At 52.7% G+C, this 18,690-nt stretch overlaps 1 protein-coding gene across 1 annotated transcript in view; it reads left to right on the plus strand.

Moving 5' to 3' along the window:
- The window catches only part of EVC (EvC ciliary complex subunit 1), a 66,086-nt gene that overhangs the window by 43,575 nt on the left and 3,821 nt on the right, over positions 1 to 18,690 (plus strand). Inside the window, exons 13-17 of the mRNA XM_040494746.1 lie at positions 4,599 to 4,708; positions 8,147 to 8,360; positions 9,306 to 9,512; positions 12,167 to 12,311; positions 14,119 to 14,230. Of these exons, the coding sequence (XP_040350680.1) occupies positions 4,599 to 4,708; positions 8,147 to 8,360; positions 9,306 to 9,512; positions 12,167 to 12,311; positions 14,119 to 14,230 (788 nt within the window). The remainder of the gene's footprint in view (positions 1 to 4,598; positions 4,709 to 8,146; positions 8,361 to 9,305; positions 9,513 to 12,166; positions 12,312 to 14,118; positions 14,231 to 18,690) is intronic.

Here is an 18,690-nt window from a genome sequence, read left to right on the forward strand (position 1 = left end):
CGGACCAAGACCCTTGGGGTTGCCTCGACTCACCCTTTTTTTTTTTTTTAATTTTTTTAACGTTTATTTATTTTTGACACAGAGAGAGACAGAGCATGAATGGGGGAGGGGCAGAGAGAGAGGGAGACACAGAATCGGAAACAGGCTCCAGGCTCTGAGCCATCAGCCCAGAGCCTGACACGGGGCTCGAACTCACGGACTGTGAGATCGTGACCTGAGCCGAAGGTGGACGCTTAACCGACTGAGCCACCGAGGCACCCCATGACTCACCCTTCTTTAGCACACCCCACATCCAACTGACTCTGCCTTCTGTCTAGTCCAGAGCGGAGCCACTTTGGCCACCCCTGGTCTCACGCTTGGTCGTAGCCACCACCCCTCTCGTCAGATCACCAAGACGGCCGGCCCCCTGGTCCCCCTGAAACCGCCTTCCCCCGCTGTGATCTAGTCTCAACCCCCGGCCAGAGTGATACTTTAAAAACATACCACATGACACTAATTTTTAAGATGCACATTTTAAACGTGCTTTCCCAACCTGGAAGTTGCGATGCATCGTAATTTAATTCGCAGCGATTTTTTTTTTCCCCTTAGCGATACTTAAAATGATCGTGCATCTTACAATCTCCAGCACGTCAGGTTTGCTAAAAGACACTGTCACGTTGTGTCACTTCTGTGCTCCAAACCCCCCGGTGGCTTCTCATTTCGTGTGTAAAGCCGGTGTCCTCACAGTGCCCCACGAGGCCCTGCATGTCAGGACCTGGCTTCCCTGTGACCTGCTCATTACCCCACCCCCCCCCACCCCCCCCCCGGCTCATTTCGCTCCGGCCACACTGGCCTTCTCCTCCTCCAGCTGACGGGCCTGCTCTTGCCTTGCTGTGTCTGCGGGAAGTCTTTGTTCCCATGTCACCCTCACACGAGGCCACCCTCACAACGAGACCTACCCCGACTGTGTTTTTTAAAACGGCGGTGCTCCCCTCCGTCTGCACTACATCATCTGCCTGAGGTGCTAGCTTTAGAAACCCCCCTGCCTGGAAGCCCACCCTGTTTGTGGGAGGGCACTACAAAACCCTTAGCATGTGCCGGGCATGTCCTGACTTCTGGCTCCTTTCCACTTTCTCTTAGTAAATAAACATTTGAAACAGAGAGTAAACTTGTCCAAAGCCACAAAATTACCTGTAGCAGTGACGAGGGTCAGCACTCTAGCTCACGGAGGCTAGAGCCTGCTTCAGATTCTCTCTCTCTCTCTCTCTCTCTCTCTCTCTCTCTCTCCCTCCCCCCCCCACCCCTCCCCTGCTCGCATTCTGTCTCTCAAAAAGAAACATTAAAATAATTTTATAAAAAAGGAGCTCTTGGGGCGCCTGGGTGGCGCAGTCGGTTAAGCGTCCGACTTCAGCCAGGTCACGATCTCGCGGTCCGTGGGTTCGAGCCCCGCGTCGGGCTCTGGGCTGATGGCTCGGAGCCTGGAGCCTGTTTCCGATTCTGTGTCTTCCTCTCTCTCTGCCCCTCCCCCGTTCATGCTCTGTCTCTCTCTGTCCCAAAAATAAATAAAAACGGTGAAAAAAAAAAAAAGGAGCTCTTATAAAGGATGTATGTTTAAAACAATAAAAAACCTTAGCAGAAGGAATTACTAGCTGTTAAAGCAGGACGCAGGGAAAAAAGACAACAGATAAAAAAAAAGCATATACTTTTATGGATGAAAATTCTAGTGATGGAAGCGGATATTTAACGGATGAGTCAGTTAAATGGCAGATTGAACACGGCTGACAGGGCAGGGTGTGAAATGTTAGAAGATAGATGTGAGAATGAGGTCCAGAATGCAGGGCAGAGAGGGGACATAGGACAGGGACTGAGGGGCGTGGGCACCAGAACGATAATGTCCCACAGGAGCTTTCTCATGGGATCCTAGAAAGAGAGGATGGAGAGAATGAAGGAGAGGAAGTGCTCAAAGCGATAGTGGATAGGAGACTTCCAGAACTGGTGGCAGACATGAATTCTCAGGTCAAGGAGATACTGCTTAGGTTTGTGGAGTCAGGAATGTTTGTTAAAAAAACTAAATCCACAAAAGGAATAGGTGTACGATACACAACTTTGAAAGCAGTAGGGAAAAGGAAATAAGAATATCGACAAAAGGAACATCAATGGTTCAGAAACAAGGAGTTTAGAAAATAGGACAGAACAGCAGAATTGCATTTGTCCTATTCTGGAGAAAGGGAAGTTGAGCTTTGTACTGACAGGTTAAGTGTGTAAGGCCGGGATGAAGTCTCCCCACGTGAGAGAGACAGGACTAGCCCCTCACACGCAGGAGCCGCCTGGGACCCACGGGCCTGGGTCTCCTGTTGAACCACGTCACAGAACATCAACATTGGACAAGGCCACTCTGTGAGCGGGAAGGATGGGGATAAAGTGAGACCAGCTCGTAAGCGTGTCTGAACGCAGGTAACATGTGAACATTGCCAGAGCCACAGAAATGACCAACCGTGCCCCTATCCTGGCTGAGATGACTGAGGGCTGCTTCTTCCGCAATGACAGCCTTGTCCTCCTTCTAAAAAAAATTTTTTTTAATGTTTATTCATTTTTGAGAGAGACAGAGACAGAGTGTGAGCGGGGGAGGGCAGAGAGAAAGGGAGACACAGAATCTGAAGCAGGCTCCAGGCTCTGAGCTGTCAGCACAGAGCCCGATGCGGGGCTCCAACCCATGAACCGTGAGATCATGACCTGAGCCAAAGTCGGACGCTTAACCCACCGAGCCAACCAGGGACCCCAGATTGCCCTCCTTCTAGGAAGGACTTACAGAGATGCCCCATCACTGCATGACCCCTTTCAACAGCACCCAATCCAGAGCAAGGCTCCACTACCTTGAACCCTCCAAAGCCTAAATCCTACAGTCAGGCTTAACACCCTCTACCTGAGATGTCTCCCGTGTCCCCGTGGTGCACCTTCTCCCTCCCTGCACTGAGCCATAACCCAGCTCGTTAACCACAGCTGTGCTCCTGGAGACTGCTCAGTCAGTCCCATTAAAAGGCAAATAGAAGGGGAGGGGGTGAACAGTGCAAAGGAAATTCATGGCAACCAGAAACCACAAGATGGTAGAAATAAGTCCAAGTATACCATCAGTCACAATGAATAGTAACAAATGCATGTAAGTTGCAGAGAAACCTTCCCCACGCTACATGACATTATGAGATTCACCTACAGCATCATGACACCAAAAGTTATATACCAGGCAAATACCAACCAAGAGAAAGTTGACAAACTACGTTAGGCACAAAGCATTCTTGAGGGATAAGAGAGGGTCATTATATAATGTAAAAGAAACAACTCCTCAGGAAAATGCATTAGGCAAAATTCGGCTGAATTAAAAGGAAAAATGAACAGATGGAAATCATGATGGAATATTCTAACACCTCATCTCACAGAACATGATAGACTGTTCAGATGACAAATCAGGCCATAAAAATAAGATCTAAACAACACAATCCATGACCTGTGTGGCTCCTATGTAGGTTATTGTGGATGATATGACTGTCTCCATTGAAGTTTTTTAAAATGTGTATTTGAGAGAGAGGGAGGGAGAGGGGGACAGAGGATTCGAAGTGGGATCTGTGCTAATAGCAGAGAGCCCAATGCAGGGCTCAAACTCACAAACTGTGAGATGATGACCTGAGCTGAAGTTCGATGCCTAACTGACTGAGCCACTCAGGCACCCCGTGACTGTCTCCACTGAGAAGCCCAAAGAATCTGCAAACAATTACAACTATTCAGATTGCTCAGTAAACTTACCAGATACAAAACCAGCATCCCAAACCAGTACGTTTCTCACATAGCAGCAGCACCCAGTGATAACATAAATAAGGATCCCCTTCCAAATAAAAGCCGTAGGGTCCCTAAAAATATATCTGACCAATGTGTATAAAAGCTTAATAGAGAAGTTTATAAAATGTCATTGGAGGCTTAAAGTAAGACTGAGAAGAAATGCCATGTTCTTGAATGGGAAAACTCGATCTTGGGAAGACGGTCATCCACTCCAAATTAATCTATAAATTCAGTTCAACTACAAGAAAATCCAAAATCTTTTTTCCCCAAACTTGATAAACTGATGCTAAAATTCATAGGAGAGGAAAAACAACCGGGAATAGTTAAGACAGTTTTGTGTAAGAATATGGGAGGACTTGCCTGGCTATGAAGTCTTGCTGTAAGCACCAGCGATTAAAGCGGTGTGGTATTGATGCGGAAATAAAGACAGACTCATAACAAAACAGAGAGCCTAGAATGACATTTGTGTGTGTATGGAGGTGGCACAGACCACTCATAAAAAGACAAATTAGGTAATAAATGGTGCTGGCACAATTAGTATCCATTTATGCAGAAAAAAAAAATTGGATCCCTTCTTCAAACCACAGAAAATGAATGTGAAATTGGCTTTAAGATTTAAAGGCAAATAAGAAACTTTAAAAATCTCTAGAAGGAACGGTGAGGGGAATTTTTAATGAAATCAGGGGAGAAAAGGATCTTTGAGACAAGAAACAAAAGGCATGTTCCAACAAAGCAGTGATGGGTGAAGTGGCCGTGAGTTGACCCCTGTTCCTCTGTGCTGGGCCTAGGTGTGGATGGAGGAGTGGACCCTGTCCACTGTGCTGCAGACGCACCTGCGAGATGGCCATGAAAGCATCGTCCACCAAGTCTTGGGCCGATTTGGTGGCCTCAGTGAAGAGTGAGTACAGCTTTCTGCAGGGTGGGGGCCTGTGTGATCCATGCTAGCTTCAGTGTTCTCATCCGCAAAGTGGGCAAGTTAACCGTCCCCTGCCATTCTTACCGTGTGGTTTGGACACCAGCCAATCTGTAAATGTAAACGTGGAAGAGAGTGACAGGGTGCTACGGATAAAGGCGTGGAGTCAGAAATGTTCTGGGCTAATGACTTACCGTTTCTTGCCTCAATTTCCTCACCTATAAAATGGGCTAATCACACCTACTTTGTAGAGCTGTCTTTGATAGGAATATTTTAAACACTTTCTTTGGAGGTATAATTCACATACATTATTTTAAGTGTACAATTCAGTGATTTTTGGTAAACTGACAAGAGTTCTGCACCTATGACCATGATCAAAATTTAGAACGTTTCCATCACTTAAAAAAAAAAACAAAACTCTTTGTGCCCACTTTCCATCACTTTCAATTTATTAATAAATGTATATCCTAGTCTGTTTTTTCTGTAGCTATTAGTGTAATACCATATTTTCATCTTACTCTAAAATATTTATTTTTCCTTGTTTTCTATGAGAATAATTATTCTGATAAAACTACTTTTTCTAGTTGCCAGCCTTTTCCAGGAAACTAGTTTGTGTATACATCCAGAAGTAGGGGGATAACTATCTTATTGGATAATACAGGGGAAGGAGATGACAACACACGGGAAAATTCTGTGAGCCCTGCTAAGATAATAGGGAGCAACTGCAAGATTTGCCTAGCCTGAAAACCTGTGTCTTTTAAGTATACTAATATTTGGTCCATTTATATTTAATGTAAATCTTAATGCTGATATATTTGGATTTTTAATCTGTCACCTTACTATTTATTTTGTTTGTTCTCCCTGCTCTATGTTCCTTTCTCTCTCCTTTCTTGCCTTCCTTTGGATTAGGTGTTATTATTATTATTATTGTTATTATTAATCATTTTAATTTATCTCTCTTTTGGCATGTTAGTTATGTATTCTGTTACTGTGCTTTTAATGGTTAAACATTTTTAGATTTTTGCCAAAATCTGATGTACATTAATATATTCCTTCTTCTGGGAAGTGTGACACCTTAGAACACCTTAATTCCATTTATTCCTCCCTCATAGATGATGCTTTTCTTAGTGGGTATTTTACTTCTCTCTCTATTTTCAAGCCTGTGAGATATTATAATTATTGTTTTATGCAGTCAGTATTTCTTTTTTTTTTTAATGATTTATTTATTTTTGAGACAGAGACAGAGACAGAGCATGAGCAGGGGAGGGGCAGAGAGAGAGGGAGACCCAGAATCCGAAGCAGGCTCCAGGCTCCAAGCTATCAGCACAGAGCCTGACGTGGGGCTCGAACTCACAAACTGCGAGATCATGACCTGAGCTAAACTTGGTCACCCAACCAACTGAGCCACCCAGGCACCCCAACTGTCAGTATTTCTTTAGATTTGCTCACATATTTACCATTTCAGTTGCTCTTGATTGTTTCCTGTGTCTTTATTTCAGATCTGCTGGTGACAAATTCTCTTAGGTTTTGTTTGTCTGAAAAGGTCTATCTCATCTTCATTTCTGAGGAATGTTTTCAGTGGGTATAGAATCCCAATTTGGTTTTTCTTTTCCTAAATACTTTGAAAGATAATCTTTTGTCTTCCGATTTCAATAATTTCTGGCTGCTTTTAAGATTTCCTTTTGTTCTTTGGTTTTCATTGGTGTATTATGATACATCTAACCATGCATGTGGTTTTCCGGGCATTTCTTGTTTGTGTAATAAATCCATAGTGCTTCTTAAGCCTTCTCTGATTTGCAGTCTTTCATCAGTTTTTGAACATTCTCAGCCATTATATCTTTAAATATTCCTTTTGCCTGTTCTTTCCCTACTTTTCTGGGGCTCCGCTTCTACATTTTATTAGAACTTTTTGCCTTATCTCACATACATCTTACAGAGTGTCCTTTATTTATCATTCTTTTGTTCTCTGTGGTTCAGTTCTAGACACATATTTTGAGCTACCATCCCATCCACGGTCTCTTGAACAACGTCTTATCTGCTGTTAAGTCCATCTACTGTTTTTCAGTTCTAGAATTTCCATTTGATTCTTTTCACAGCTTTCAGTTGTTTCTTGAAAGTCTTCACGTATTTAATTTATTACACATATTCATCATAATTGTTGTGAAGGTTTTGTCTGATTAGCCCAACAGCCACTATCTTTTGGGTATGTTTCTATTGTCTGTTTTTTCTCTTTATTTTTGGTCAGTTCGTATCTGTTTGCAAGTCTGATTATTTTCATCGGATGCTAGACGCTGTTGCTCAAAATTTAACATTTTGACAATTTAAGATAATTTTGATAAGAGATCATTTAAGATTTTGAATGATGGGATCTTCCTCCAGAGAGGATTTATCTTACTTCTAGCAGGGATTTCCCATAGCAGCAGGTCTGCGACCCCAGTTTTGAACTTAGCGGAATGAAAATTAAGCCTCTGTGAGGGATGATTCCTTACTCTTAGGACAAGAGCCCCCAGCTGAAAAGCCTGGAGTGTTTGCCTGGTCTCTCCTCCTTGGCAGGCTGACTGCCCCCACTCTGTTCAGCTTTTCAGGCTGTCAGAAAATACCAAACGCTGGGCCTGTCTGGTAAACCATTATTTTTCACTTGAGTCATTGAGATGGAAACTCAGAAACAGCCCACAATTTCAGCTTGGGATGTGTTGGTTTGGAAAGTTAATATAAGAAATTCATGTGGATGTGTACTGAAGAAAGCTGCATAAATGCATCAGAAACTTGGGGCAGGATGTGATAAAGTTGAAAACACGAATCAAAGAACAGATGACTGAATATAGGTGAGAATACCCATGTCAAATGGAGAACAGGCAACATGAGATCAGATAATTCCAACCGCCCTCCTTCTGGAGGGGCTCCCTGTGGAGCATGATTACTTGAGGCATTTCTTGGTAGTTCAATGTATTAGGGTCGTCCAGAGACACAGAACCAACCAGAGAAATATATGTAGACCGAGAGGTCCCAAGATCTGCTGTTGGCAAGCTCCAGACCCAGGAGAGACCATGGTATATTTTCACTCCTGAGTCTGAAGGCTTGACACCCCAGAAGAGCTGGTATCTCAGTTCAAGTCCAAAGGCAGGAAAAAAAAAAAAAAAAAAAAACCAAACCCATGTTCTAGGCCAATGCAACCCACAGAAGGGTCAGCCTTTTCTGATCTTCAGGATTTCCACTGATTGGATGAGGCCCACCCACATTAGAAAGGGTGGTCTGCTTTACACAGCCCACTGATCCAAATGTTCATCTTATCCAGAAACACCCAGAATAATGTTTGGTTAGATGTCCAGGCGCCTTGTGAACATTCCAGCTGGCAAAGTTAACCGTCACCCTCAGTGAAGCCAACAGCACTGACTCCCAGCCCCCTGCCTGCTTTCCTCAAAGGTCCACGTGGTACATCCTACAGGGACACGACCTGCTGCTGCGCTCAGCCCTGCGGAGGCTGGCTCTCCGGGGCAGCGCCATCACCACCCTGACCCACATGAGACTTGCCGGGAAGAAGAGTCTTCTCCAGGAGCTGCGTGAGCAGCATGCCCTTGAGCAGGGCTCCTCCTCCCAGTGTCTGGACGAGCATCAGTGGCAGCTGCTCAGAGCCTTGGTAAGATCGGCATGTCGGGCCCTACCCGTCCCAGCCAGGCCGTGCCGGGTCCGGGTTCGGCCGTGTTTGCCGGAGCCCAAATCCCGCCACGCCTCTTATTGCAGGGGGGTGGGTGGGATGATGGCAGCCTCCCGTGGGGGCGCCCCGTGTGCCCAAGGGCTTTAGTGCATGCCATATCGAGAATTGGGCTAAACATGCAGATGAAATCACAAAACAGATACGTACGGTCGCCATCAGGGTGCTGGGAGAAAGGGGCTTCTCTGTTTCAACAAATGGGAAGAAAGGATTTGGAAATTGCCGGGCTGGGATCTCAACCCAAGCAGGCTGACTGCAGGGCTCATGGAGTCACCCGAGCTATTGGAGCAGCTGGCGTTTTGACCATTAGTGGGGGACGAGCTCACAGTGACTTTCACTCTCCCCAGGAGCGTGCAGCGGGAAGCAGGCAGGACTGGCCCTCCTCCTTCTGACTCCCCTCCCCTCCTTCTCTAATTCCGATTCCCATAACGAAGGGCAGTCCCAGGACCCTGCCCTGGCTTCCATGATGTCCCGGACTGTGCTCAGACTCAGGTCTAGCTTCAGAACGTAGGTCTGCTGTGTGACTTTTACAAAGTTACTTAGTGTCTCTGAGCCTCTGTGTCCCGTCACTCCTAGCGTTCAGGCCTCACAGTATTTTGGAAGAATGAGGAAGTTCTTGTACGTGTGAGGGGCCACAAGGGGGCACTGGGCACACCGTTGGTGCTCAATAAATGCTTGGGGGATTCTTGAACAGACGCCCCGGCTCACCCATTGTTGGCTTTGCGAGCCCAGAAGTCCCCACTTTCTGCCCCTTCTCAGTCCCTCCCCCACCCCTCCTGGGGCCCTGGGCTGGGCCAGCCCACATCCCAGTCCTGGCCCTGGCCGCGGCTTCTGTGCAGCGTGGGCTCCTCCCTCTCCTGTCCCTTCCAGGAGGCGCGAGTCGTGGAGGAGGCCAGCAGGCTGGAGGACGAGGCGCAGCAGATGCGGCTGCAGCTCCAGCAGCAGCTCCTGGCCGAGGCCCAGGAGGTGGGGCGGCTCCTGCAGGAGCACACGGAGAGAGCCATCGGGCAGGCCCTGCTGGCCCACGCGCGGAATGCGGCCACCAAGAGCCGGGCCAAGGACTGGGACGACTTCAAGGTGGGAGCCGACCCCTGGCCCCGGGGCCCCGGGAGGCAAGAGGGACTGGGGTGGGCTGGGCAGGCAGGGGGAAGGGTGTGGACGGGGCAGCAGCCTGGGACACCGGCCCCGCGGTGCCCTCTCCAGCAGCCAGCCTCGGGCCTGGCAGAAAGCACCTGGCTTCTCCGAGCCCCCTCTTCCTCCTCCACGAGCAGGAATCGCCTCCCCCACGGGACGGCGGGGTTTCCCGCCTGTAACGTTATTCTGAGCACTGGCCCGGCCCTTCCAGTAGCTCTGAGAGGGACGTGGGCTCAGCCAGAGCTGCCCGGCCGGTCAGTGGTGGACACAGGATCCAGAGACAGCCTCTGCCAGAGAGAGACAGGCGTGAGCCTCTCCTGCCTCTGGCTGCCTCGGTGGACACGAGGCCTTGCAGAGTTGACCCTGACAGCTGAGTGCAGCTAAAACCAGCTCGGCTTGGGTGGGCGGGGGTGTCCTGCTTGAACCGACCCCGACCACGAGCCCTAGGGAGAAAGATGACAGCGGTGTGCTCGTAAGTCTACCTGAGTGCCTCGCCGGCCGCGTCTCAGCAGGCTCTGCCCACAACCTTGCCCAGAAAGGATCCTTTCCTTCCCTTTGTTCAGATGGGAAAACTGAGGTTTATCACGGGCAAAGGACATGGTTAAAGACTCCCAGGCTTAGGAAGTGGCCGAGTGGGACTGGACCCCAGTCTTCCCCGCACAGCGTGGACACATTCTGCCTCCCCCGGGCTGCCTCCCGGGCTCAGACCATAAGGAAAGGCAAGAAACCTCCGCTTGCTACAGACACCGTACTTCTATGCACAGCAAAGAGAGGGGACCCACGTTGCTGAGACACCCCCCCCTCGTTCCAGATAGCTCATGTCTGCTGCCCGCCATCCAGACATCAGGGCCGGGCCTGGTTTGTGGTGTTGGGAAGGGTCACCTCCTTTCCCTAAAAGTCTACAGCTCCTCCCCGATAGATGCTCGGGGCACGAAATTGCAGTGAAACGTGAACATGGCGTCCCTTCCCAAAGGGAGCCTGAGTCAGGATAGGGGAGGAGTGCTCCCCACACACACCGCTACGAGAAAGAACAGGTGTCCGGTTTCTGGAAGAATGTCCCAGTCGCGGGGCTTCTTGGTGCCAAGCCCCGTGGCAGGTGCTGGGCTGGCGAGCCAGGCAGGCAAGCGCTCTCCGTGGGACTTGCATCGGCCGGACACAGAGGGGAGTGAACAGCGCCCCCCTGTGGCAGGAAGACAGGAGGACAGAGGCCTGATGGTGCCCGTGGCTCGGCTGACTTGGGAGGGAGGTGGAGAAGAGGGGCTTCCTGTCTCCGGGCTCCGGCTCCGTGAGCTAAATGAAAGCGAAGGAAGGGCGCAGCCATCGGAGGCAGTTCCTGCAGAAAGTTCGAGGCCAGGTCCGGGGGCCTTGGAGGCATGGAGTCGGAGCCCCTCCGTGGGGGTGCTGAGGTCAGCAGAGGGGAGGGGAAGAGGGCACCGGCTCTGTGAGCGATGAGCGGGGTCGTGGGAGCTCCAGGCGGCTCAGACCGGCTCCGCCACCCGCTCCGCCTCCCCCGCCTCCACACACCCCTGCACGTCTCCCGCGGCGCCATGACACAGCGCAGCTCCAGGAACGTAACGTAACCAACCGCGCAGCAGTAACTGCTCAGCAGTAAGTGGGTATTTTTTCTTGCCCAAAGCCTGGAACCATCTGATAGATGTTTGTTGAGACGGGGGCCTCTGGCGTCTGACTTCTCTGACCTTTCACTTCCCATCATCTTGGGAAGTGAAGGGCGGTGACTTTGCCAGGGCACGGCCAGCATGTGCCTGATGGTGGGGCATCTCAGCCTCCACTTTGGGTCTGAAGGTGTATTGCTTAAGATTGCCTGTTTCTGCAGGTAACAAAAAGACATACTCAAATGGCAAATAAATGGACGTTGTTCAGCCCACATTACAAGAAATGTGCAAGTAGGTGGTTCTAGGCTGGCACAGAGGCTGCGAGCAAGGACCGGGCTCTTTCTTCCCGATCCACCATTCTTGACGTTAGTTCGCTCCCTCCTAGTCTCAAAGTGGCCACTGCCTTTCCAGACGTCAGATCTGCATTCCAGGCAGAGCAAAGAAGACCGCAAAATCTTTCACCCATATCCTAAGCTTTGCCTTAATGTTTGTAAAGGGAAGGTCTCCCAACAGATTTTTTTTTAATGTTTTTATTTTATTTTGGAGACAGAGAGAGAGAGAGAGAGAGAGAGTGAGAGAGGGAGGGGCTGAGAGAGAGGGAGACACACACAGGATCCGAAGCAGGCTCCAGGCTCCGAGCTGTCAGCACAGACCCCGACCGGGGCTGGAACCCATGAACCGTGAGATCATGACCTGAGCCGAAGTCGGACGCTCAGCCGACTGAGCCACCTAGGTGCCCCCCCCCCACCCCGCCGACAGATTTTCCCTAACACTGGGTCTCGCTGACCAGAACCAGTCATACAGCCATCCCCAGAGCATCCCTGACCAAGGACATAAGATCACCGAGACAGGCTTAAGCCACCCACCCACCCATGCTCTGCCCGCTGCCCCACCAGTCAAGGTCGGGCGTGGTAGAAGGTAAGAACCAGGACGTGGGTGGGGGACCGCGTGTGACTTTGCTGTGTCTTCCCCCTCCTGCCGCAGAGAGTGCTGACGGAGGCGGCCGTGGAGAGTGTCTACGTGACCAGTGCCGGCGTCGGCCGGCTCGTGCGGGCATATTACCAGCACATCGGGAGGGTCATGCAGGACCACGAGGAGAGAAGGCTGCAACTCCTGAAGACCCTGCAGGGTAACGGCCCCCTTCTCAGGGAAGCCCCGCACACAGCAGGCCAGATGTGCTCCTGCTTTGGGACGCAATGGCACGTCAGACCTTCCGAACGTTACTGGGGCGGTTCGGTTGATTGATTGATTGCCTGCTCCCTCCCCCTAAAATAGGCTTTTAAAAAGCCACCTAGAGGACCATAAGGTATAAGAGGATTTTTGAAAAGTAGATGAATCAGGGGGCACCTGGGGGGCTCAGTCGGTTAAGCGTCCAGCTTTGACTCGGGTCATGATCTCACGGTTCATGGGTTCGAGCCCCTCATCGGGCTCTCTGCTGACAGCTCAGAGCCTGGAGCCTGCTTCGGATCCTGTGTCTCCCCCTCTCTCTGCCCCTCCCCTGCTTGTGCTCTGTCTCTCTCTCTCAAAAATAAATTAAAAAACGTTAAAAAAAATTTTTTTTTTTTTAAAAAGTAGATGAATCAGGACAAGGATAGGACAGTGAGATGAGGTTCAGGTGAGGTCATGATCTGGGACATAGGCCATCAGATCCCTACCTAATGGTGACACGGTTTTGACTCTGGGCTTCCTAGTGGCCAAAGGGATGGGGACTTCATCAGTTACAGCTGTGCAGTGACAGCGAGTGAGAACAGGTCAGTAGCCCTGATGTTCCTAAGACCCAGAGAGTTTCCCCCACGTGCCCTCACAAGAGGCCACCCGGGTGACAGAATGGACAACATCCACAAAGCCAGCAACAATACGTGTTTAATAATAGACACAAGCCAGTTTCCTCGAGGCCTCTGCTTGTAACGTCCCTCCCTGCATCCGGGGCTTCAGAACAGCATAGAACCCCACGTTCTCAGATGGGTTTTGCCTGGATTTCCCAGAGCTGGAACCGATTCCTCGACCAACGGTGGGCAGCAGGTCCTGGGTGCAGTCTACTGGGAATATCAGTCCCCTCAGTAAGCACAGCAGGTGCCTTTTCTTCCCCTGTCCTGGGGACTTTGAATCCCAGACTCAAAGTAAAATCTGGACACCTGCCTGGAAATCTGCCCCGGTGACTCCAGATGGTCTCCGTCAGCAGGAGACAGACAGATGGTCACCGCAGGGCGTTCGGGAGCCGGGGCCTTCCCTTCCCTCTCTAGGCCTCGGTTTCCCCATCTGTGAGGCTAGGGTCGGGCTCACCCTCCACGCATCCTCTCAGCTCAGATTTCCTGTTTCCCTGACACCCTGGCTCTCATGCGAGGATTTCCCAGGAAATACATTGAAATGATGCACCCTAGCTGACCACATAAGCTCCTTCTGCTTCGTTCAGTGCTCTTTTTGTTTTTTTTAAAGAGTCCTAGAATGCCACATCCCCAGAGATCACCCAGGTTAGAGACCATCCAGGTTAAACCTGTGTGTTCTAGAAAGCTCCGGCCCAACCGGACTTCCCGGCTTCCCGGAAAGCACCCACATGGGAGCGGCCGGCTGCACACCCACAGCACCGCCTGTCGAACGCTTTGTTCCTTCTGCTCTGAATTTTTACCCGTGACGGCCTCTCTGCAGTGGAACCTTTCTTGTTCTCCACCCTTGCTCCTGGAACTCTCAAGAAAGTGGGGTCTGAGCAGTTGCAGGGAGAGCAGGGGTCACCTTCCTCCGGGGGCGCAGGGTCCTTGACGGAAGCCTCGCTTTCTCACGCACGCGGAGCCTTTCCCAGGGGCAGTGCAGGTGCTGCGTAAGTGGCCCACGATTTGAGAGCGCGTCTCCTGCCGATCTCTGTGCCCGGCCCCACCCCAGACCTGGCTCAGAGGCCAGCCCCAAGCATGCCCCTTGACCTTGTGTGCTAAATGGTCTAGGTGAGAGAACGGAGAATTACAAGCTGCGGACAAAGCAGGGATTCGGAGACCCTTCGCCGGGGAGCAAGGCGGTGAATGGATCTGGCGAAGCCTGCACGGCCGTCCACCAGAGGTGAGCTCGCCCCCTCTGTCCTGTGCGCTCTCCTCTCCTCCCACGCGTCGGCTCCGCGCACTCGGCGTCCGATGGTGCGTGCACGTGGCTGCCACAGTGGAGGCCCCCGTGCCTCGGTCGGGCTCCCTGCTCGACACGCGACCCCCAGGACGGGGCCTGGCACACGGGAACGAGTGAGTCCGGGTGGGGTGGGATCCCCCCGTGCACGGGGGCCGGGAGCAGGCTGTTCACCCTGGAAGTGACCCCAGAAAGCACCGTGAGGGAGCAGGGAGGTGAGGCCCCCAGCTGCTTCCCGCTGCTGGCATGACAACAGCCAGCTACGTGGCCCACGCTTCTGCGGGCCTGAGGTCCCCGCGGCGGGTGCTGGTTTTGTGGGTCTCCCATGGCCCAGCTCGGGGTGTCGGCCCGGTGGGCTCTTGACGAGGCTCTGGGGAGAATCTTCCCAGGTTTGCCCAGGTCGCCGGCACAACGCGGGTCTCTGTAGAACTGAGGTCCCCTTGCTTTGTGGCTGTCGGCTGGGGGCCACCCGGCCTCTAGAGGCCTCTCTTTGGTCCTCACTCGTGGTCCCTGCGTCTCGATGCTTGAAGTCCTCTGCCTTCCTCTTCCGCCTCATCTCTCTGACTCCATTTGGAGAAACTTCTCTGCTTGTAAGCGTTGTGGTGATTGAGACCCACTGGATAGTCCAGGAGAATCTCCAGATCCTAAAGTCGATAACCCTAACCCAGCCTGCAGAGACCCGGCTACCACGTACTGTAACGTCTTCACGGGTCCAGGGATTAGGGCAAGGCCACCTGTAGGGGCACTGTGTGGCCTACCGCAATGGAGAAGCAGCAAACCAACCCTGTGGCCGTGCAGCCTGCCCACGGCAACTGAGGCCCAATCCCGCTCTGGACCTTCTGGGAGATGGTATAAAATTCAACTTCCAATTATGTCAACAAGGGGTGCAAAAGATAGGGGATTTGTCTGCCAAGCCCTGTTCCGCACGGGTTGAGGGTCTGCCCTGGGGGTGTTATGTCACCAGCACTTCCGGCCCCTGAGCTGGCCAGACACACCCCCGTGGCCAGAGAAGGCACTGAGACAGACACAGACACAGGTGTTTGGCGGAAGAAGCCACTGGCCTGTGTGGAAACCGTCCACCCAAGTGTGGACAGCCGCCCGGCACGCCCCTGTAAGTACCGACTCTTGGCTGGGCCCCGAGCTAGCCACTGGGGACAGTGCCTGTCACCCCAGAGCTCACAGCCTGGAGGGAGAGACGGACAGCAGAACAGCAATAAATCTGTGCGGGTGCTCTCATGGGGGAGGGGAGGGGCGCTGAAGGACGACAGGTGACGGTCCCTTGTCTAGGCAGAGGCGTCCCGGCGGCTGGAAGCAGCAGACAGCCACGGCCCTGCAGGATGGAGGCGTGGGCTCCGTGCGCGGCCTCCGAGTAGATTCCAGCCCCTCATCGGACGGCTGGAAACAAGAACCACAGGGTCCCCTGGGTCGGACTGAGTCCCGCACACGCTGTCCATAAATCCTCCGACGGCCGTTGGCAGTGGTCAGGAAACGTCCTGCCATCACGCGCCTAGGTGCCACTTGGCCCTGACGGTCGGCTATCCACCTGACTCGGGCCCGGCAGCTCTCAGACGTGGGGGGTGCATCATCTCACTTGGTTCTCCTGCCGAACGTGCAGATGCCAGGCCCCACACCTGGACACTCAGGCTCGGGGGCTGTGCGGGGGGACCCAGGAATCTGAGCCGTTACCCCACTCCTCCTCTCCAGGGATTCTGATGGATGGAGCCCAAGGGCTTCAACTGGACCCCAGTGACCCAAGAGGAGGGGCCTCAGCCGCCCCCAGTCCGACCTCCCCGCCAGGTTTACGGGAGATGGAAGCAAAGCCCCGTGGGGGTGCGGGTGCGTGACCGACTCTTGCTGTGACTTAGAGGCTCATACGTGGCTGTTGGTGCCCTTTGCTTTGTGCCCGTCCGCTCGCAGTTTCTGGTGAAAGTCCGCCAGGGCTCCTGGGGACAGAGCCGTGTAGCGAGAACGGATCGTTGATTTAAAAGAACGTTAGGAGACTAAGCGCATGAAAGCAATTCTCGGTCCAAGGGCGAACTCCACACTGCATCCCCGGGGAGCAGTGGGATCGTGGGAGAGCCCGGCTGAGGGGTGCCAGGTGATGCGGCGGTGGACTGGCCACACGCGGGCTAGGTCCCTTCACGCCCCGAGCCTCAGGCTCCCCATCTGTGAAGTGGGGGGACGGTAGCTCCTGACTCACAGGGCATTACCGTCAGGACCCACAGAGAGTGCGGCGCCCACGGCAGGGCCGGCCCGCGGCCAGCGACCCACGCCTGATGTCCTTCACCACCAGCACAATTGTCACTGCTGTGCCTTCTGCACGGTGCGCAGTGCGGCTTGAAACAGTTGTGCAGTCGGGACTCTTTCAGGAGGGATGTTTTTTTTAAACACCCACTTCCATAATCAAATAGGAGTCCAAAAGGAAGGGGTTTATGACCCATCCAGGTGACTCAGATCCTACAGTAAGGCATCCTCTCCTTCCGGAAGGTCCAGAGGATCAGCAGTGCCGAAGGGGGTCATGCTCGGGCCAGAGCACCACATGGCTGTCCTTCCGCAGGCAGGATTGTCTGGCTCTCGGTCGCTCTCTAGTCTCACTCCCGGCTTAGAGCTGTGGCCTCTGGCCTCCCGTCTTGCCCTGTGTCTACGTGTAGCCAGGGCATCGCGTAAACACAGGCGGCTGTGTCTCAGTCCCCCCTGGACCCTTTCGTGGATCTCCGGACCGGGCAGGGGGAAGCCCCACTCCGACCCCACCCCCGGATAGAGTTCTCACTGCCTGGCAGGCCCATTAGCCAAGTCCATGGTGGGGAGCGGACAGGCAGTCAGGGTGGCAGCCGAGAGTGACCAGGACTGTTGGCAGAATGGGTACAGGACAGGCTGCTCACAGCAAGAAGCCGCCTGGCCGCTGAATGGGGGCCCCTAGGAGATTTGTGCATGTCCTCATCCCTGGAGCCTGTGCGTGTGACCTGTGTGTGCGTGTCCTAATCCCTGGAGCCCGTGCGCGTGACCTATGTAGAGGAAAGATCTCTGCACATGTCATTAAGTGAAAGATCTTGAGAAGAGATCATGCTGGATTATTCCAGCGGGCCCCAAATCCAAGGGCAGGTGGGGTGGAGGGAGATTTGGTCACACACAGAGAAGCCCACGTGAAGACAGAAGCAGGAATGGGAACGGTGCGGACGTATGCCAGGGATCACCGGGAGCCGCCCGGAGCTGGGACAGGCAGGGAGTGAGCTCTCCTCTAGAACCTTTGGAGGGAAAGAAACCCTGCTGACCCCTTGATCGAAGCCTTCTGGCCTCCAGAGCCGTGAGAGAATAGATTTCTGTTGTCTTAAGCGCCCCCTCCCCCGCCTCAGCTTGTGGTCCTTTGTTAGAGCAGCTCCAGGAAACCAATGCAGCCTCCTCGAGGGTGTGGGGGAGGCTGTACTGTAGAGCACTGACCTCATCTGTATCAATTATTTGTTCCGCATCTATCCTCTACCCGAGTTCAAAGTGGAGCTTCGTGAAGTCAGGGACTGTGAGTCTCTTGTTCCCACCTGTATCTTCAAAACACAGGACAGCACCTGGCAGGCCAGAGATGTTCTTATGTATAAATGAAGTTGTACACGGATGGATGGATGAGTGATGGGGTTTTGGAGGACGAATAGGAGTTTGCCAGGCAACTACAAAGAAGAGGGGAAAGCTATGACTGGCAGACAGAGGAGCATGAAGCAAAAGCAAGGTGCAATTCTGTGCCTGCAGGTAAACTCCGTGAACAGCTCCCTGTTGGCACTAAACGTGGCTTCTGCAGATGTAGGACCTCACAGAAGATTGGAAAGAAAGAGGCAAAGGGCTGTTAGGAAAACAAGGTGGATGGGATGGGATGTTCCTGTTTGCTGAGGGTCTGAGGAAGGTCAGCCAAGGAAGGAGGGGATTCAGGGTAGGGGGGAAGCAAGGTGAAAGCAAGCGGGGGCCATCTCCCGGTCAGGGACCCTGCTGCCGCCCCCGCTCGGAGCTGTGCCACCCAGAGTAATGGGCCCCTGTCTTCAGGGGGGCCCCAATCGTCTCCCCGCCATTGAGCCAGAGGAGAAGTGAGCTCTTCCCTGCACGTGGCTCGGATGCTGCAGGCTAGGAGATGAGCATCCCGTTGCACGTTTTCCGTAAGGATGGGTAGCTGGTGGGTCTCTGGCCCTTTCAGGGGAATGCGCCCCCACCCCTGGGTTGAGATGATTTTCATGCCGTTCAGTCACTGGGCAGCTGCAGGACCCCAGGGATGCCCCCGCCCCCTCTGAGCGCCTCCTGCCCTGAGTGTTCTACCCTTTGTCCTGCTCATATTGCTGAGGACCCAGCGGGACCGAACGAAAAACGCGCACGCGGGATTCTGCAAAGTCGCGAGCGTGACTCACGTTTATGATGAGTCAGCCCCC

Source organism: Herpailurus yagouaroundi, unplaced genomic scaffold (genome assembly GCF_014898765.1).
Source record: "Herpailurus yagouaroundi ecotype Mexico unplaced genomic scaffold, PumYag 28, whole genome shotgun sequence".
In the NCBI taxonomy this organism is placed as follows: Eukaryota; Metazoa; Chordata; class Mammalia; order Carnivora; family Felidae; genus Herpailurus; species Herpailurus yagouaroundi.